The sequence below is a fragment of the Molossus molossus genome, unplaced genomic scaffold, assembly GCF_014108415.1.
Source record: "Molossus molossus isolate mMolMol1 unplaced genomic scaffold, mMolMol1.p scaffold_m16_p_21, whole genome shotgun sequence".
In the NCBI taxonomy this organism is placed as follows: domain Eukaryota; kingdom Metazoa; phylum Chordata; class Mammalia; order Chiroptera; family Molossidae; genus Molossus; species Molossus molossus.
In genome coordinates this window covers 49117298-49139041 of record NW_023425357.1, presented here as the reverse complement: position 1 = coordinate 49139041, position 21744 = coordinate 49117298, and the positions used below count along the sequence as shown (strand labels likewise).

General features: G+C 48.8%; 1 protein-coding gene across 2 annotated transcripts in view; it reads right to left on the bottom strand.

Annotated features, from left to right (window-relative positions):
* Positions 1 to 19786: 19786 nt before the first annotated feature.
* ITFG1 (integrin alpha FG-GAP repeat containing 1) overlaps positions 19787 to 21744 on the bottom strand; it is a 95686-nt gene continuing 93728 nt past the window's right edge. For both annotated transcript variants that reach the window (XM_036275034.1, XM_036275035.1), the window contains exon 18: positions 19787 to 19992. In XM_036275034.1, the coding sequence (XP_036130927.1) occupies positions 19933 to 19992 (60 nt within the window). In that variant the 3' untranslated portion in view covers positions 19787 to 19932. The remainder of the gene's footprint in view (positions 19993 to 21744) is intronic.

The following is a 21744-nucleotide window of genomic DNA, read 5'->3' as shown; positions in this document are numbered from 1 at the left end:
AGGGAGAGAGAGAGAGAAACATCGACGCGAAAGGGACACATCGAGTGGTCGCTACCCACACGACCCCACCAGGGCTGGGGCCAAACTGCAACGGAGGTACGTGCCCTTAGCGGGAACCGAACCCGGGTCTCTCCGGACCGCAGGCTGATGCTCAACCGCTGAGCCAAACTGGCCAGGGCTGAGCTCAGTTTTCTTAATTTGCAAACTGGGGATGTTGTCCTAATAGCACCAAGCCCCTCAGGTTGCTGTGGAGATGGAGGAGGTGATGGGTGCAGCACTTTTTACGTGCTGCGCACGCTGCTGAAGAAAACAGATGTCCACACGCACAAGCCACTATCCTCAAGGAGTCAAGCTACTCCATCAAAGACAGTGCCCAGTACAAGGGGGGAGGGGCTCCGGGCCACACAGAATACAAAACAGAAGCAGAGGAGCCCTGGCCGGTTTGGCTCAGCGGTTAGAGCGTCGGCCTGCGGGCCAGAGAGACCCGGGTTCGGTTCCCGCTGGGGGCACGTATCTCAGTTGCAGTTTGTCCCCGGCCCTGGTTGGTCGTGTGGGTGGCAGCCACTCGATGTGTCCCTTTCACGTCGATGTTTCTCTCTCTCTTCCTCTCTCTCCCTCCCACTCTATCTGAACAAAAAATGGAAAAATGTCCTCGGGTGAGGATAAAAAAAAAAAAAAAGAAGCAGAGGAGGGAACATTCATTCTGCTATGGGCTGAGAGGAACAGAGTGAGAAAAAATTCAGAAAAAGAAGGTATGGTCTGGTGGGACCTTCCAGGTTGTCAGTCCAGGAGAGGGAAAGAGCTTAGACCAAATCATAGAGGCAAAGCCCTGTCTGCAGGGGGAGCGAGCGGCGGAGCGAGCAGTGCCCTTGGCGGGTGGAAGGCAGAGGTGTAACCAGGTTAGAGACGGTTGCTGAGCCCTGGCCAGTTTGGCTCAGCGGTGAGAGCGTCAGCCTGCGGACCAATGAGTTGCGGGTTTGATTCCGGTCAAGGCATGTGCCTCGGTCGGTCGTGGTTCATCCCTGGCCCTGGTCAGGGTCATCCTGGAGGCAGCCAGTCAATGTGTCTCTCTCTCCCTCCCTCCCTCCCTCCCACTCTATCTGAAGATAAAGAGAAAAATGTCCTCGGGTGAGCATTAAAAAGAAAGAAACAGTTGCTGAGACTGGAGTGTTGGATGCCACTCTAAGGAGAAGCCACTGTGGGTTTTTTAATTAGACTGACATTATCACATCTTTGTTTCAGACCAATAACCCTGAGAGCTGGGTGGAGTTCACACTGTTGAGGAGAAGAGAGGGCATTTTGAAAGCAAAGGCGACAAGGCCCTGGTGCGGGGCAGGGGCAAGAAGAGATGGGTAACATGTTTCCTAGGCAGAGGCCACTGGAATCGGGACAGGATGAGGAGCTGGGGGCGGAGGCATCGAAGAGGCTGATGGTCCGTCCTGCCGTGATTCACTCAACAGCATGTCCTGAGGGTCTACCACCCAGAGTCACTGGTGGACAAAGACAGTTCCTGCCACTCAGATGTTTACAGCTTATAACCTAATTATTTGACCCCTTCGTCTTTGGTCTCCTGTGTCCTTGCTGACCTCCATCTCCTCTCCTGTCTTCTCTTACCAACTTTAATCTCTCTCCCTCCCTCCCTCCCTCCCTCCTCCCTCCCTCCTTTGGTTGCTAGCAGGGAAGACGTCAGGTTTTGTAGGAATGATCCGTCCTTCAGACTCTTCACGTCTTTGCATTAGGCCAGAGTTAGAGGAATGGAATCCTGAAATATGTATTTTTTTTAGAAACAGAAGATTTATGATCAAGAAGAAAACCCAGGGTAGTGCTAGAGATCTGACAATCCATTTGTACCAATTTGTCTCATTAGAGAACATGATTTCCCAGGACGTGATACAATTTCCCATTCAGAGGACACAACACTGGTCTGAACTGTGCACTCAGAGCACCGTCCCTACCAAACGGCGGGCGTGGTAAGATACCGGTTTTCACATTCGTAATCCACAGCACAAAGCCAGGCAAACAACACAAAGCCAGGCAGACAGGGCAAGTAAGAAATCAACCCGCTGAAACCGGGAGAGCAATAGTGAAACTGGCAGAAAGATGAATCGTGCCAGAAATATCATATTCTGTAACGGCCAATACAACATTTTGGTTGTGTAAAACAACTGATTTACGAAATCTGCACAGAATCCACAATTAAGGTAGAACAAACATTGAAAAAATAAAGTGACAAGACCAAATAAGCCTATATTTTTGTCCTACTTTATATAGAGAGCTGCTCACAATTTTCTTTTATTTGAGTATAAATCAGGGGACAGGAAAAATAATTGATTTTTTTTTTCTTTTCAGAGACTCAGCTACTACTCTTGACTTTTCTCAAGCTGGCACGAGTTACCTTTGTTAGTCATTGAATGCGCCTCCACCTAAGCCTCCCTGTTGTGAGTGGAGAACATAAGGTGTGTGAAGTCTGTCGGGAGACGCCAGAATGTAACAGCCACCCACCTGGTCTGCTGCTACTTGCGAGTCTCCACAACGAAGCGGACGGAAGTCAGTTCCACGAGTCCACGTAGTACTGCTGGTCAGAGCAACGTGTATTCGATCAACTATGCTCCGAAGAGCAAAAAAGTACCCCGATTTAATCCAACTCAATTTTAAATGATTCGTTACGAAAGAAGATGGACTTTGGGGAACTTTGGGGTCACTCCAGCCTGTGTATGCCTATCACACTGCCAACCACTTTTACAAGACAGAGTAACTGTGCAGAATGTGCCAACTCCTCGTTAGCGCACGATCCTATGATGCTCTAATTACACAGGCGTCTTACTGAGCTGGCCACAGCAACTGCCATCCAATCTTACCATGACCAGCTCCCATTCTGGGGACTATCTGATACCTTCTCACTCACTAGGTGCAGAATGAAGCCAACATATTTTAATGTCACTTTGACTAGGAAGACTTGAACTTCCAGATAGTCCACACTGTAATTTTCTGACTGATATAACAAATAGATTAAAAAGTGGTGGTTTTACACAGCTGGTGTGGTTCAGTGGTTGAGCATCGACCCATGCATCAAGAGGTTGCCGGTTCGATTCCCGGTCAGGGCACATGCCCAGGTTGTGGGTGGGATCCCCAGTGGGGGGCGTGCAGGAGGCGGCCAATCGATGTTCTTTCTCATCGGTGTTTCTCTCTCTCTCTCCCTCTCCCTTTCTCTCTCTCTCAAATCAATAAAGAAAAAAATTTTTTTTTTTTTTTTTTTTATCCTCACCCGAGGATATTTTTCCATTTTTTGTACAGATAGAGTGGGAGGGAGAGAAAGAGGAAGGGAGAGAGAGAGAGAAACATCGACATGAAGGGACACATCGAGTGGCTGCCACCCGCACGACCAACCAGGGCCGGGGACAAACTACAACCAAAGTACATGCCCTTAGCGGGAACTGAACCCGGGTCTCTCCGGACCGCGGGCCGAGGCTCTAACCGCTGAGCCAAACTGGCCAGGGCAATAAAGAAAAAAAATTTTTTTAAAAAAAGTGGCAGTTTTTTGTGGCCACTTAGATGAGCCATTCGAGAGCAAGGCCTCACCAATTAGGGCAACCTCGCTCTCATCGGTTTTGTTTTTAGTACCCCTCACGTGGTTCCTCGGGGGGATTCGATCACTACTTCGGATTTCTCTTCCAACTCAAAGACCATAATAACCAGTATCTCCACGTGCCTCCGGGATTTTATATCGACAAGAGACTGTGCCCTGGGTAGTAATCAACAGCAGACCTCGGCGTATGTTTCAGGACCTCCGATAGGAAGGCCACGTGTAGGCCTTCCCGTGGGCTGCCGTGGCTCTGACCGGGCTCGTTTCGCGATGCGCACGTGTGTGTGTCACAGGACCGGACGTTTCCCATAACGGGAGCTTGGTCTCAAAACGTACGCGGACTGGATTTCGGTTTTGAGTTTACTATAATAAAGCTATCGTTTATTCTGACTTTCCAATGGACAGAATGTAAAAATTTTCTCCAACTCTTAGGAGAAAAAGCTGAAAAGTTAATTTTTAACAAGGTTGGCCCTGGCTGGTGTGGTTCAGTGGTGAGAGGTCCGCCCACACACCGACGGCTTGAGGGGCTCTATTCCTGGTCAAGGGCACTGATGGGGTTGAAGCTTTGATCCCCAGTCTAGGCACTTGTGGGAGACAGCCAATTGATGTGTTTCTCTTACATCAACGTTTCTCTCTCTCTCTCTCCTACTCTCTAAAAAATAAGTGGAGGAAAAATATCCTCAGGTGAGGATTAACAAGAAACAACATTTTTTTTTTTAGCAAACTGGATCCAGCAATACATTAAAAAGATCACATACCATGATCAAGTGGGATTTATTCTGGGGATGCAAGGTTGGTACAATATCTGCAAATTAATAAATGTGATACAGCACATGACCAACATGAATAAAAATCACATGATCATATCAATAGATGCAGAAAAAGCATCTGATACAATCCAGTACCCATTTATGATAAAAACTCTCCGCAAAGTGGGACTAGAAGGAACATATTTCAGTGTAATAAAGGCCATATATGACAAACCCACAGCCAACATCATACTCAGTGGGCAAAAACTAAAAGTGTTTCCTTTAAGATCAGGAACAAGACAAGAATGTTTGCTTTCACCACTCTTATGCAACATGGTGTTGGAAGCCCTCGCCATAGCAATCAGACAAGAAGAAGAAATAAAAGGCACCCAAATCAGAAAGAAAGAAATAAAACTGTCCCCCAGGGCACAGAAGTGTGCCACCCACAGGGACACCACCCCAGCTACGTTAGGCGTCAGTCTGTTACTGATTCTGGTTTTCCACACTGGCCAGAAGGAGTTTCAAGTTTGTTACTTTAGTTGTATGGAAAAGCTGGAGAGAAGAAATTCAAGAGGCGATATAGAGAACTGTGGAGAGGTAGACTTTTTTTTTTATACTGTTTTAAACTTTCAAATCTCCCTTGCAATACCCCTCAGCAAAACTGGGATCACCTTACATTTGAGTCCTAACACTACCCTGCATATAATGGGGCGATCTCTGAATCACATTATTTTGAACAACTCCGTGCAGTGTTGGGGTGGCGGCGTGGGAGGAAACACATATTAATTTCAAATAACACCAATCAATCCTACTTTCTGGGCTTCAAGGAGTCATGTGAAAAAGTCTGTTTAAAAAGAGAGGTCAGAAAGCCCTTCACTGGAGACTTGTGCCTGGAATAGACCTTCCTGTGGTAGCACCAGCAACGCATTAAAGCCCTGGTGACGACGATGTGCTCTGGAAACAGGTGACTCAGAAAGGTGTCCAAGACGAGTTTGAGAGTACTGGATACAATCGTTTTATAAAATATGAGTAGGAAAAAACCCAATATTTCTAGATATCCCAATGCTATTTAAAATGTTTATGTACTTCATTTAGTAAATTAAACACTTATAGCCATTTGAAAAAAAAGAAAAGAAATAAAACTGTCATTATTTGCTGATAACATGATTCTGGACATAGAGAACCCTAAAGATTCCACCAAAAAAAAAATACTAGAACTGATCAACGAATTCAGTAAAGTAGCAAGATACAAAATAAATATCTAGAAATCTGTTGCAGTTTTATACACCACTGATGAACTATTAAAGGGAAGCTAAGAAAACAATCTCATTCACAATTGCATCAATAAACAAAAATCTAGGAATACATTTAACCAAGGATGTAAAAGACCTGTACTCGAAAAAACTGGGAATCAAACCAGGACCTCTCAGTCCATGGGACGATGCTCAAGACACCGAAGAAAGAAAACTGAAGAAGACACAAGTAAGTGGAAGCATATATTGTGTTCATAGGTAGGAAGAATTAACATCATTAAAATGTCCACATTCCCCAAAGCAATCTATAGATTCAACACAATTCCTATCAAGATACCAATGGTATATTTCACAGAACTATAACAAATATTCCAAAAATTTATATGGAACCACAAAAGACTTCGAATAGCCACAGTAGTCTCTCTCTCTCTCTTTTTAAATCCTCACTTGAGAATATTTCTCCATTTATTTTCAGACAATGGGAGGGAAGTGAGGGTAGGGAGAGAGAGAGACATCGATGTGAGAGAGACATATTGACCAGTTGCCTCCTGCACAACCCTGACCAGGGACTGAACTGCAACTGAAGTATGTGCCCTTGACAGGACTCGAACCTGAGACTCTTTGGTCCACAGGTCCATGCTCTAACTGCTGAGCCAAACCAGCCAGGGCTTAATATGTTTTTATTGATTTTTTTTTTTTTTTTTAAGGGAGAGATAGAAACACCCATGTGAGAAAAAGCATTGATCAGCTGCCTCCTGCATGACCACCACTGGGGATCGAGCCCGCAACCCAGGCATGCACACCAACTGGGAATCAAATCAGGACCTCGCAGTCCATAGGACGATGCTCAATCCACTGAACAACACCAGCCGGGCACCACAGCAACCTTGAGAAAGAAGAACAAAGTTGGAAAAATCATGCTAACTGATATCAAACTATACTATAAGGCCATAGTAATCAAAACAGCATGGTACTGGCACAAGAACAGGCATATAGATCAATGGACGAGAATAGAGCCCAGAAATAAACCCACACCTTTACGGTCAATTAATATTAAATAAAGGAGGCAAGAAAATACAATGGGGTAAAGATAGTCTTCAATAAAAGCTATTTTGATAAATGGACATATATGTGCAAAAAAAACTAAACTAGGCCACTTTCTAACACCATACACAAGAATAAACTCAAAATGGATTAGACTTAAATCAAAACCATTAAAATCCTAGAAGAAAACACAAGCAGTAAAATATCAGACATTTCTCACACCAGTATTTTTTCTAAAATACCTCCTTGGGCAAGGGAAACAAAAGGAAAAATAAACACATGGAACTACATCAAACTAAAAAGATTTTGCACAGCAAAGGAAACCATCAACAAAATGAAAAGACAACCCACTGAATGGGAGAACATATTCACCAATGATACATCTGACAAGGGGTTAATATCCAAAATTTATAAAGAACTTACACAACTTGATACCAAAAAACCAAACAACCCAACTAAATAATGGGCAAACGACATGAACAGACACTTCTCCAAAGAGGACATACAGATAGCCAATAGACAAATGAAAAGATGCTCAATATCACTAATCATTAGAGAAATGCAAATTAAAATCACAATGAGGTATCATCTTACACCTGTCAGAGTGGCCACCATCAATAAATTAATAAATAACAAGTGGTGGCGAGGATGTGGAGAAAAGGGAACCCCTGTGCCCTGCGGGTGGGAATGCAGATTGGTGCAGCTACTGTGGAGAGCAATATGGAGTTACCTCAAAAACTAAAAAATAAAAAAAAAATAAAAAATAGAACTGCTTTATGACCCAATGATTCCACTTCTGGGAATATATCTGAAGAAACCCAAAACACTCATTTAAAAGAATATATGCACTCCTATGTTCATTGCAGCGTTATTTACAATAGCCAACATTTGGAAGCAGTCCAAGTGCCCATCAGTAGATGAGTAGATAAAATAGTTATGGTACAATTTACACAATGGAATACTACTTGGCCACGAAAAAGGAATCTTACCCTTTGCAACAGCATGGATGGACCTGGAGAGCATTATGCTAAGTAAAATAAGCTATTCAGAGAAAGACAAGTACCATATAATTTTACTCATATGTAGAATTTAATGAACAAACTGACCTAACAAATAAAAAAGAAACACACTCATAGATACAGAAAATAGACTCATAGTTGTCAGAAGGGAAGGGTTTGCGGGGCTGTGTGAAAAAGGTGAAGAGATTAAGCAAAGCAAAAAACTCCCCCAAACAAAAAACTCATAGACACAGACAACAGTATGGTGATTGGGGAAAAGGGGGAAGGGAGGAGGCAGAAGAGGGTAAAGGGGGGCTAAAGGGTGATGGAAGGAGACTTGACTTGGGGTGGTGAACACACAATACAATATACAGATGATGCATTATAGATGGTACACTTGAAACCGATATAATTTTATTAAACGATGTCACCCCAATAAATTCAATAAAAATAAAAAAAGAAATAGTTTTTCAATACTGTACTTATTTCTGTAGTGTTTGCTTTCTTAGATATGAGGCTTAAGAATAAAAGACAGGAATTGATATTCGTCATAGTCTCAAATATAGTGCCAAGGGATATTTATGCTTTATCACATGAAATTTAACCACAGTGCACAGATTTAAATATAACAAAGTCTAATAGGATTCTCCTGCAGCCAGTGTGCAGAATGAATAAAAACTGTAAAACAATGATTTATAATCCTGATACAACTATGATGCCTAACTATGAGGGTAAGTCAAATTTTATAAAGCCTGGAGTGATCACAAACAATTCAAAGTGAATTCTTTAGCTGTAACAATATGGGGAAGGTTTAAAAAGCCTAGAGTGTTCTTTTGTTCTCAGTGCTGAAAGTAGAACAGAAATCAATGACATCTTAAAGAAATCAGCTTCTACCTAAAAGCTCACACACTCATGATGGCTGATTTGTTGTCGTAGAAACTGACCACAACGTTCCAAACAGGGCTTTGAGTAGCTATGATTATGCAAATGTTAAGGGACCGTTACCAATAAGAACCTCTCCAGGTTGAAGTGATTCCCCTTACAGGATACTTACAAGGTACTTTTCCACGCCCTGGTGCACACTATGAATGGCAGCTCCGGAAAAAGCCAATATTTTAAAAGGTAATTTTTTAACTTTAAATATCAATTTTTGTATAGGTAACATCCATTGGGTAAAAAAAAAAAAAAAAAAAAATCAAGTGATACATATGGGTGTGCAGTGACATATCCATTCCAATCAGTAGGGGACAGTGAAGCCTTCACTGGGGGTCGGGAATAGGGTTTCTTTGGTCAGTTTCACAAGCAACTTTGTACCCCAGTCTTCACATCTCTGTATGTACATTTTAATGTAACATGGAATATACCTTTCACTCTTGTTTCTCAATGTTCGTTAGCAGCGTCTCTTCTCAGAATCCACTTTCCATTTCCCGAATCTTTCCAGACCGCTATTTACATCTTGACAATCACAGACACATACACTTCACAAGTCTTAAAAACAGCCCGCTTTCTGACTGGTAAGCCCACAACAACACCACTTTGGCTTAAGCATGTAAAAATAGTGCAGGTCGGGGAGCAGAAAAAATAAAAAAGAGAGCGGCAGAAAGTCCATCGTCTTCACTGGGGCTGTCCCTGGAGCCCCGCACAGAATTCCTTCCTGAAAGGCGCGCAGCCCCAGCTTCAGCACGCTGGCCAGAGAGGGCGGTGTGCACCCACGAGCCGGGCGAGGCTGCACCTTCCCCATCCAGGAGCCAGGAGACTCTGTCCTTCCCAGCCCCGTTCCTGCAAGTTCGCAGGCAAAGCCGGACCATCAAGCCAGGGACTTCTCCCCAGGGGCCACCCTCAGGGCTTCGCTGTCCCCTCCCGATGATGACGATGACGATAAACCCACCGACATCAGAGCAAAACGCCGGGGAACACTACCGGAAATCCTATTCTGCGTGTTGCTTTGAAAGAGTAAAACGAAATCTTCATCTCCAAGCAACGGCTCTGCAGCCGAGGAGTTACGAAGGGGGAAAACCACGGAATGCATCCCAGCGTTTTCCATTTTAATAGAACGTGGGAATCACTAAGAATTCACGGGGGGGGGGGGCGCTGAGAAACAGTCACTAGCTGGGAGGTACTGGGCTACCTTGGTGCAAACTGTACACAGAAGTGCCCAGCTGGGCAGTGCACCGCTTCACATTCAATTACTGAAATCTCAGTTATGAGTTTGGAAATAGCTCGAGTCGAATACTTATCCAACTAAGATTTAAACGCAAAATCACACTGGATTTTCTAATGCAAAAAATTCGAAAAAAGTGTGGGCATGGAGTAGGAAAAACACAACACCCCCTGTCACTGCACAGATACCGAGATACCAGGACAAGCGCTACACGACACGAATGCAATGCCGGCCTCCCCTCCTTCCCCGATATAAAAAAGGGGGAACGTTTCGTGTCACACACACACACAGCTATTCAACGGTCAATGCCAGTCGTCAGGGGAAGCCCTCACTGGTGGTCTGTTTTCCTCGGAGGACGGGAAACAGATTGATTCGGTAGGAGTTTCAGAAGCAACTTTGTATCTCCCCTTGGCGATGTGTCTCTCCGTACAATTGAGTGGAAAACGCCCCCAGCCCCGGGCGCGGAGCTGCCGCGGACGGAGGGCGGCAGCGCCCGCGCACCTGCCGGCCCACGACCAGCGGAGCCCCGCGGCGGCGGCAGGGCCGAGCGGGTGGCGGCCGCAGTGGTGCCGCAGCCTCCCGGCCGCTGCAGGGGGGACCTGGCCGGGCGCGCAGGCCGTCCCGCCGCCGCCCACCGCGGGCTCGTGGACCGGCTCGGCGACACCGCGGCGGGGCGGTCCGCGATCGCGGGCCCCGGCTCGGTCATACGTGCGGGGGAAGCCCGGCCTTCGCCGCACTGGCGCGCACCCCACAACTTTGCAGAGCGATGCCCGCCCCGGGTCCTGTCTGTCCCCCGGCCCCGGCCCCGCGCGCGGCGCCCACAGACAAAGGCGCGCGGGCGCCGGAGGGACGGAGCGCCGGCCTCGGCCCGCAGGGGGCGCCGTGCTCCGCGGCCCCGGGCGCTTACCTTTGAGGACCGAGCCGAGCTGCTCCAGGGCCATGTTCCCGGCGGCCCGGCGCTGGCGAGGGGCCCGGGCGGCGGCGAGGCGGCGGAGGCGCGGCGCTCACGGCCCGGGGCGGCGGCCCCGTTCCGTGCCCATCGTGGCCACCGGGCGGCCTCCCCCGGGCTGCGCTCAGGTCCCGCGGCGCGCCATCCCCCGAGCCCCCCGGCGGCCCCCGCGCTGCCCGAGCCCCCCGACGGGCGCCGCCTTCGGACCCCCGGCGCCCCGTCCCATCGACCGGCCCCGAGCCGAGCGGCGCGGCCGCGAGGGACGCACGGGCGCGGGCCCGACTCCAGTGGCGGCGGGCGCGGGGAGCCCCGGCTCATTTAAGCGGGGAGCGCGAGCGCCGCGTGCCGGCCGCGCCGCCTGCGCGCATGTCCCGCCCCGCCCCGCCCTCCCGCGCCCCTCGCGCCTTCCCGGCCAATCGCCCCCGGAGGGCGGCGCCTCCGGCCCGCGGCCGCTGCTCCGGGGTGCGGGCGGGGGCCCGGGGGTCGCGGGCCCCGCTGGGGGTCGGCCGCAACCCCGCTGCGGGAGGCTGGGGCCCAGGCAGAGGGGCAGCGGCTCCTCGGCCTCCTGGAACCCGAGTTCAAGGTCAGAACTGCCCAGCTCAGCCCTGTTCGCTGCCGGCCTCGGGCAGCTCGGGCCCCGCGGGCCTGGCCTGGCACCGCCCGTGGCGCCAGGTGAGTTACCCCGACCCGCCGAGTGGCCGCCCACACTGCGCGGACGCCTCCTGGGCTGCCGGGCGCGGGGCCGAACACGTGCCGTGTGAGCCGTGTGACCCTCGCACTCACCTCCCGCGGTCGGTGCTGGCACCGGGCGGAAGACGAGGCCAGAAAGGTTAAGTATCTGCCCGGAGCCACGCAGCCCTGAGCGAGGCCGGGCTGTGACCCCGGGGCAGCCGTCCCGGGACCCTGGCCTCTTAACCACTGAGCCAGGCTCTCGGGGCCCTTTGACTCGGGGTAAAAATCCCTGAATATGCAAACTGCTGCGTAGTGTTTGGTATCTTCTCCATAGTAATTTGATCGCGCTCTGAAATGACCTCGGGCATCTACTTATCATTTGTACTCCATTAATAGAAGCTGGTTGAAGGCAGGGAGGCTCATATAGTCACTCAACATACACTGTTAGCCATGTTCAGAAAGCGATGGTAGCTGCCGGCGAACAACCCTCCCGTAAGAAACAATATTTGTGCCTGTATCTGACACATAGTAGGAACTCCGTAAGCGTTTGTCTAACAAGGTGTAGTTAGGGGCAATGTCAGGCAACTGAAAACATCTTCCAGCGTTGTCAAGGTCTTCTCTCTTTCCTTCTCTCTCTCCAAGAAGGCACACAAGTAAATATCCACAGGGTTTACTAGTGAATACATAATTAACACCAATAAATATCAAAGTATTTAGCCCTTTACCATATGCTATGGGAGGTATCAAAGATGTATATGTGTGGGCTCATGCAAGTCACCTGTGGTTAAATTGAGATTGTACGCAGGAATCAAGTAGTAAGTAAAACAGTGGGGAGTCTTTTCCACAAATACAATAGTGACACATTGGGAGATCAGGACAGTAATAAGAGTGTTAACTCTATACGTCCCAGACAATGGTGGACAAAAATAATTGGGAGGGAGGAGCTGTCTCTGCTTCTGGAACATAATAGGTTCTTAATGCACAGTGTGATGTCATCAGGTAACGAATGCTCCGTGAAGGAGGTGACACACCAAGAAGGAAAAGGCTGCGGATGGCGAGTGGAGAGGAGAGGAGAAGGGGTGAGCACCCCGTTTGGGGCGGGTGTTGTGTGTAGTCGTAGCTGTTATGCCTGACTGTGGTGGGTTTTGATTTGGAGAGCTTCCCCTGAATATGGAGCAGAGGAGTCTGCTCTCGATCCACGAGGCCAGAGGTATAGTTCGTTGTTGTGTTTTAAAAATATTTTTTCTTTATTGATGTTAGAGAGAGGGGGGGGGGGGAGAGAGAGAGAGAGAGAGAGAGAAACATCGATGAGAGAGAACATTGATTGGCCGCCTCCTGCATGCCCCCCACTGGGAATCAGGCCCACAACCTGGGCATGTGCGGTGACCGGGAATCGAACTGGCTTCCTCTTGGTGCAGGGTCGACGCTCAGCCACTGAGCCACACCAGTGGCATAGGTTTTGACAGTGGAAGGTTAAGCTGGCAGTTGAGCTGAGGCTTAATAAGCAAGGAGAGATCAGAATAACGGCCGTGATTAAACATATACACACACAGCACGTTTTCATTCAGCCGAGAGCTCCTCCTGGTAGTACCATTTTGACGAGACCTAAAGCGTGTTTCTTCTCTGGTGTTTTGGCTGGGGAGTAGATTCCCGAGGAGTAGGTTGGGAATGTTCCTTTTGTGGCTCCCTTTGGAGACACCTATCTTTTGTATGGACTAGGGCGACCGTCGGGAGGGGAGTTTCCAAGGAATGTGGTAAAGCACAGGTCATGGCTGAGACTCCTGTGCGGCCATATGCTCAGGAAACCAACGGAAAGCAGTTTGCGTAGCTCTCCGCTGGGCGTTCTGTAGCTGAATCACCGTTTCTCCGGAAGACCACCCAGGAGCACACAGTCTGTTCCCAGATTACCTGCCAGCTCCCGCTGCTCTGGTTTCATTGGCTCCTGCCCCATCTCCCTGGCACGGGACTGGCCTCTCCAGCCCCTCCCAGGACCATGCCTGCAGGCTCACTTGGTTTTCTGGCCGAGTCCCTGGCGGCACCTGAGCAGTGATGCATGGCACTGACTTACTCTTGGAATAAATCATTTCGGAAATGCAGCATTTTATCTCAGTGCTTCGGCCCCAAACGGAGTTTTGTTTTCTCTCTTTTTTGCTAGCGCTTGGGAGGTGTCGCCCTTCATTAAATGACAGCATAGGAAGGCAGGTTGTTACGGGTGGAGATGGCGACGGACTGGGTGTGTTTCCCTCCGAACTCCTATGTGGAAGCCCTGTCCCAGTGCGATGGATTCGGAGATGGGGCCTCTTAAGGTGAAATGAAGTCATGAGTGGGGCACTGATCTGATTGGATTCGTGTCCTTCTAAGAAGAGCACCAGAGACACCAGCCTGGAGGAAAGGCCACCCGAGGCCAGGAGAAGGCAGCCGTCCAGCCAAGGAGCGCGCTCTCGGCGGAAGCAGATGGATGGGAGACTTGCTCTTGGACTTCCAGCGTCCGGACCGTGAGAACATCAGTGGTGCCTACGCCACCCCGTCTGCGGCGTTTTGTCACGGCAGCCGGAGCTGACTGATACAGAGAGATACCCGAGGAAGGAGGGGGGTTCCGCACAGCCAGACCGATGTGCAGAAACCCGTCTGTAGTGAAGTCCGATAGGGGTCCCACGCTGCTTCATTGCAGTGTGCTCCTGTGACAACAGGGACGGCGAACATTCAGTGGAGACAAAATGACAGAGGACCTCAGTGTGTGAGGATCTCGTTGTTGTTATACCGCTGTAGGCTTTTTTTTTTAGGGAAGGAAGAGAGGAAAATTATTAAGATTTTACTCATCATATCAATCTTTCGGGCCGCCATAACAAAATACATAGACTGAGTGGCTTAAACCACAGAAGTTTATTTTCTGGCCGTTCTGGAGGCTGGAAGCCCAAGGTCAAGGTGAGACCTCTCATCCAGGCTTGCAGACTGTAGGCTTCCTGCTGTGTCTTCACAGGGCCCATCCTGTGTGCCCCACACACTTCTCAAGCCTCTTCCAAAGGCACTCATCCTGTCGGGTTGGGTCCCATCCTTATGACCTCATTTAACCTTAATGACCTTGTTCGCCTTGTCTTCAAATATGGTCACACTGGGGTGAGAGCTTCAACATGGAATTTGGGGTGGGGAACAGTTCCGTCCGTATACTCACGAACTCTGTTCCTGTTGGAAAAGAGCTTCCTGCAGGAAGTCAAAACCAGTTCTCTGAGTAACTGTCACCTAGACGTGTTTCCAGATTTCTGCTGAGCGTCATTGTTGCTAGAAATGTTGAAAGGAATATTGCCTACTACCAGTGCTAAAGTATTTCGACTTTATAAAAAAAAAAAAAATTCGGGTCATCCAGTTGCTTTCACTTGATTGTAAAAATCTAGGACAAATGGTCCTAATTATATTTCTTAGAATAACATTGCTTACATATATGGGGTTTTTCTTAAAAGCCCAAATCCCGTTTTGAAAGGAGATCTATTTACTTTATGCTTAAACCTGTTTACTCTCAGCTTAAACGCATGCTCGTTAATTGGTACAATGTGAAACCATCATATTAAAGTGTAGAATTCTCTCCTTCTAATGGTGTCTGTGATGAACAGAAACTACTCATTTTAATGTACCCCAATACTTCAAAACGTTCCTTACAGATTGTGTTGTGACTTTAATAAGATGCCAATCCCTGTCACAGGGTCATGAAGTTATTTACATATCGAAATACTACAAGTTTATAAATTTGCATTACACATTTAGGTCTTTGATCCACCTGTCTCTTCACTGATTCTACACTGTCTTCATTATTGTCCCTTTATATTAAATTTTGATATCTGACAGCAATTTCTTGTTCTTTTTCAAGATTGTTTTGGCTGTTCTTGGCCCTTTGTATCCCTATATACATTTTAGAAACAACTTATCAAGTTCAGCAACAACAACAAAACCCACTGGGATACTGAGTGCAGTTGGGAGAGATTTGACACTGTCCATGAGCATGGTATAATGGTGCATTTATTGAAGATTTGTTTAATGTCTCTCAGAAGTTTTACAGTCGACCCAGCAGAGATGTGGTACGTTTTGTTTTCATATGTACATTTTCTGTGGTTATGTCTCTCTGTTCATTTCTGACATCGGTTATTTGTGCCCATTTTTCTCTCTCTTTTTGTAGTCATAGATACATCTAGTTAAAACATATTTTGCAAGCAGAATGGCATATAACAACCGTATGGCTAATAATTTACACGATCTGTAAATCATAGCTGAACTGGACATTTACTTTCTTGTAAAGAAATATGGCTATTTATGTAGTGATTGAGAAGAACTGTGTTACAGAAAAGGGAGCTTTATATTTTGATTATGTAGGTAAGCAGTGAAATTAAAGTGGTCCATAGTGATTGATGGCTAAGCATTCTGCGACGATGTAGACAGTCGTAGGTAATGTATGTTTGCTTATTTATTCCCAGGAAAACAGTTTTACAAGTGCCAGCCCTAGTGTTGGTATACTGTTGACTTATTTCAAATCCATCCCAAATCGGTGGAAACTATAGGTATGAGTAATTTTAAATTCTAAAATATGAGTGTTGCTCTCAGATTTTCCATCTAAGTTTAAATGTTGCAAATAGCATAGAAGACATTCCATTTTCGTCTGGCCGGTGTGGCTCAGTGGTTGAGCGTCGACCCCTGCACCAAGAGGTCGCCGGTTCGATTCCCGGATTCCCGGTCAGGGCACATGCCCTGGTTGTGGGCCCGATCCCCAGTGGGGGGCATGTAGGTGGCGGCCAGTCAGTGTTCTTTCTCATCGATGCTTCTGTCTCTCTCTCCTTCTCCCTTCTTCTCTCAAGTAAGTAAAGGAAAAAAAAACAAAACAAAACATTCCATTTTCTTTTTTCGATTGAGACACTTGGGGCCGCCTGTAGCCAATGGTCAGTGAGTCGGGGGTATAAAGGCCCAGCCTTCCTACCTTAACTTGGGACAGTTGGGAGACGGGGGAGCTCCTCCCATCTCAGAACTCCGTCGGCTTGTACCAGGCCCACTGAGAAGGTATCGCAACTCTTCCCCCTCAGCCCAGCCTCGCCTGCGTCCTTTCCCCTGCCCAGGTGTTGATCAAGCGCATGCCTTCGTTGACTGGTTTATTACTATCCGTCTTTTAGAAGAGCTGCCCGGTGCTGGAAAGCCAGCTGCAAGTCATCACAACCTTGGCTCCCTTAGTTCAGCTCCGTGTTGAGGAGTCGGCCCTAAGTGTGTAGCTGAGCCCTCAGTATACCTCGTGCTGTGGGACACAAGTCACGCTCTTCAGTTTCTTTTCTGAGTGGTTCTAACGATTTGTAACTGGTTTTATTCTTGCTTAGAGGTTTTCTAATAAACAAAAGAAATTTTTTAAAACGTGGAGTCAAACTCATTCTCTTGCAATGACCCTAAGAATCCACTGGACTCCTGTATACATCTAAGATTTATCCGACGAAGCCAAGGCCTGTTTCCCTGTGATGGTTTAGTAACCCCAGCCTGTGAGATGCTCTGCCTAGGTTTATAGGACTGTTTAGTAATGTGGGGGGGTGAATGCCGAGGTATCTCCAGATAATGGGTCCCCCCTTTTCCGTAGCAGGAGTGGGAGGGGGGAGGGAAGCATGGGTGAAGGTTGTGACCTTTAGTCCTGAGCGCTAGGACTAAGAGCTGTTTGGGGAATCAAGCTTTTGAAAACATATCGTTTTTTTGGCTGGTAGATGGAGAAAGATAAAGGGCTAGTCCAAATAAATGGTGTGTTAACAAGTATTTACAGTACAGTTGACCTTTAACAACATGAGGTTTAGGGGCATCAACCCTCACCCCCTTGCAGTTGAAAACCCTCATATAATGTAAAACATTTTTTTTTTTCTTTATTGATTTTTAGAGAGACAGGAAGGGAGAGGGAGAGAGAAACAGCGATGAGAGAGAACATCGATTGGCTCGCCTCCTGCATGCCCCCCCCCCATGGTGATTTAGTGCACAACCTGGGCATGTGCCTTGACCGGGAATTGAACTGGCGACCTCTTGGTGCATGGATCGATGCTCAAACACTGGGCCACACAGGCCGGCCTTCTCATATAACTTCTGACTACTAGCAGCCTACTGTTGATTGGAAGTCTCACTGACAGCATGAACAGTTGGTTAACACGTATTTTATGTTACATGTATTATATATTGTGTTCTTCCAATAAAGCCAGCTAGAGAAAATGTTATTAAGAAAATCATGAGAAAGTACACTGACAATATTTCTTGAAAAAATCCACAATAGACCCTCCAAGTTCAAACCTGTGTGAGCTGTATTACGGATACTGTCATTTTTACCTCAAAATGATTAAGACCTTCTTCTCCTAGCTCCCCAGAGGAGGAGGCTACAGAAGCGTAGACGAGCGGAGGAGTCAGAAAATGTCGTATGGTCACGGCAGTGGGAAGTGGGAGGGCAGGAAGGAGCCAGCAGGTACCATGCCCCTCTGTGCCATCTGCCCTGAGAGACCCAAGGCAGTCCTGCAGGGAGGTGGCACTCAGCCCGGTTTTACGGATGAAGCTCACAGAGGACAAGGACGGAATGAAAGTCTCAAAGTGGACAGTTAGGCCCTGAATCCAGATTTGTCTAACCTCGAAGTCTTGTGCTCTTTCCACTACAATATTCAAAATTAATACGAAAAGGTGTTTGTGTTGCCCTGGCCGGTTTGGCTCAGCGGGTAGAGCGTTGGCCTGCGGACCAGAGTCACGGGTTCGATTCTGGTTAAGGGCACGCACCTCGGTTGTGGTTTGGTCCCCGGCCCTGGTTGCAGTCGTGCGGGAGGCAACCAGATGTCGTGTCTCTGTCACATCGATGCTTCTCTCTCCCCTCCACCACCCCAGTCCCACTCTGTCTGAAGATGAATCCTCAGGTGAGGAATTTTAAAAAAAGGTGTTTGTATTTGAGTCTCCATGTTTTGCGCCTGCTGGCCCTTCATGACACTGACGTTGAGCTGGAGGTCAGTACCAGACTACGAGGTCACTGTGGCTGTACCTGTGACTGTCAGTAGCACCGGTCTGCCTGTAGCACTGTCCGGGCGGTGCCATGATGGACCCCGAGCCCCGCTGTCTCAGCTCAGCGCTGCGGCCGGGACCTGCCGTGGGTTGGACTGACCGCTGCACCCACGGCTGCCCGTCCGCCCTGGCCCCCGGGCCCCTGGGCCGTCCCTTCCCGTCTCAGCCCAGGCAGGGGAGACCCTAACCCCGCACGCCTCCTCAGGCTCCGGAGTAAGCACACACTCACCGAACGCCCTGGGAGTACAGGGTGTTTATTGACATCAACATGCTTAGACACCAGTGAACCGCTTCACGCATGCCGTTCTCAGTGAAATACAGAGCAGAACATAACAGGAGAACAAAAGTAATTGTTTTCGGTAATTTTTAGGTTTTAGAGCCGTCACATGGCCATTATTAACGCTGAGATGTAACCCCTCCCCCAGCTTAGTTACAAGTTGAAACAGCGCAGCCCCGAGGTGAGGTTCGAGGTGAGGTTCGTGGGCCCTGCACTGAGGCCCGAGTGCAGTTCCAGACCCCACGCTTCCAGGACAGGAATGTGGCTGCCGCTGCCCCTCCCCAGACCCCTCCCCACGTGGCCTGCACAGTCCCCACCCAGGAATTCGAATGCTCTTCATCACCACACGATGAGAATCCGGGTCCAAAGGACGTTTTGGGGCACACTAATTTTTGGAGGGTGCTATAGTATTTTTAGTTACAGTTAATATGCGCAAGTAATAAACCCTTCTGTAAGATTATCAACCACCAAGAAGCTAGGTTTTCCGAACACGATTCCCTAACCCCGAAAACGTTCTGTCCAGTCTGTCTCTTGAGTCCGCTGCAGGCGTCTGAAACCTCACCCGACAACAGTGAGGACAATGCGCACTTGCTCGGGCGCCACTCCGAGCTCAGCACTCACGCAGCTTCCCACTTGAGGCTCACAGGAGCTCGGCCGCTGACGAGCAAGGACACGGGCTCTCGTGGAGGCCAAGTGCTGGCCGCCCGCGTTCCCGCGGCCTGTGGTGGCACCGGGAGGGGAAGGCAAGCCCGTGGGACTCGGTCCCAAAGCCCGAGCTCCGGTCCTGGCACTGACCTGCCGCGAGGGAGGGGGGTTAGTAACTTCATCTGTGAGACAGTCACAAAGGTGTTACTGGCATCTTCAGGGTAAGAAGCAAGACCAGTTCTAGAGGGAGATCAGAAACCTGCTTGTTGGAATGTTTTATGGACAGTCTTCCCCATCACCGTTACCCTAACAGGTTAGAAACACACACACCTGAGCACAGGCACCACACCCACCGGGAGAAATGCACAGCGCAGCCGGACGGGGAGCCAAGTCTGTCTACAGAGGGCCTTACAAGACAGCTGCGACACATTCAGACCATATTTATTTGAATACTTTCCAGTAATTACCAAAGGATGCATAATTTATAAATAATATTCAAAATCCCCCAAATTTAGCATTTCAGTTAATCAAGCAAGTCGACGTTCCATAACATGATTAAAGGCAGGTCACATGGCGTCGAAGTGGAATCGGTGGGCTTCTTGTCGCTTCTCTCGGTCGTCTGCTTTCTGCAAGAGAATGTTGGACTCGTTTATAAATGACAGGAAATGTCAAGAAGAGACTCGTTTCTGAAATTAAAGTGGGTAATTAAAAAAAACCCTCAGCAACTCACCGCTAACGGGTGTGGCTTTGTAACAATTGTATCACTGTTTTTGACATTTACAGGACTGATTTTATAATTAATGACCCACTAAATTAAATCTAAAAACCAGCAAGAGATGCACTGATGTTAATAGCAGATCTGAATTAATTGTTTTAAACTGCATTCATTATGCTGGGTTACCCCACTGAGTTAGCAGATACTTATTGACTCTGCTGCCAGCAAAGCCCTGTGCTCGGCACTTGGAGGGACTACAAAGACCCTCCGCTCTGTGACTTGTTCTCAAGGGATTCAAAGCCTGGAGAGAAAAAGCCAAACACACGGAGCAGTGTTTCCGGAGGGAAAGTGGACGATGTTACCAGTGTTCTGAGAGAGACCCCTTTAGGCGGGTGAGGGGGGATGTCTGGAAAGGGGTGTTCCCGGAAGGGTAGGACGGCTGCAAGGGGGCCCTGGCGAAGACCCACAGGTCCCTGGTGGGTCCCCGAGGTCTGAGCAGAGGGGTGACACGAGGGAGGCTGGCTTCCCTGCGGAGGAGAGGAGAGGGGACAGGGCGGAAGGGGGGACCAGGTGGTGTGATGGGCCTGGGCAGAGGTTCCGAAGGAGCTGGAGTCAGGAGGGCAACTGGCCGAGGAAGGAGGAGAGACGAGAATCCTGGTTTAAGGGACTGGCAATGACCCAGGTGGAGAGGTCAGGGCGGAGCTGAGGTGGGGAAGAGCCTGCAGGGAGAGGGCTGGGCAGTCTGAGCTCCGGCCAGAGCTGGACTTGGGTGAGCGTGGCGGGAGGAGACCCACGGGGCGGGGCGGGAAGAGACCCACGGGGCGGGGCAGGAGGAGACCCACAGGAGGAGACCCACGGGGCGGGGCAGGAGGAGACCCACAGGAGGAGACCCACGGGGCGGGGCAGGAGGAGACCCACAGGAGGAGACCCACGGGGCGGGGCAGGAGGAGACCCACGGGGCGGGGCAGGAAGAGCCCCACAGGAGGAGACCCAGGGGGCGGGGCAGGAAGAGACCCACAGGAGGAGACCCACGGGGCGGGGCAGGAAGAGACCCACGGGGGCGGGCAGCACACACATTTGTATGTGAAACCTCAGTTTTTAGCCAGGCAGCATTATTGTGATAAGCCCACAATGATGAGAAATTAATGAAATTAATTTCCTTGATTTAGGCCTAGAGCTATGTAATATTTCAGACTATGATCTGACAGTTCTGGACAGATCTGACCTCCTGGTAAGGTCACCCTGGGTCTCACCTCTTAAGTTGATCTTAAAATGACCTGAGTATGTAATTTTGTTATCATATTGTTTTCTTTTTATTTTTTTAAATCCTCACCTGAGGATATTTCTCCCCATTGATCTTCAGACGGGGGGGGGGGGGGGGGGAGACAGAGAGACAGAGACAGAGAGAAGCATCGATGCAAAGAGACACATGAAATGGTTGCCTCCCGCACAACCCGGACCAGGGCCGGGGACCGAACCTCAACCGAGGTACATGCCCTTGACTGGAATCGAACCCAAGACTCGTTGGTCCTTGGGCTGATGCTCCAGCCACTGAGCCCAACCAGCCAGGACTTGTTAGCATATTTTTGATCGGAAAGGAGTGATATTTTTGGAGAGACAAACCCATGAACATTTATCAGAACAAGGAACATGTTCTTTTTCA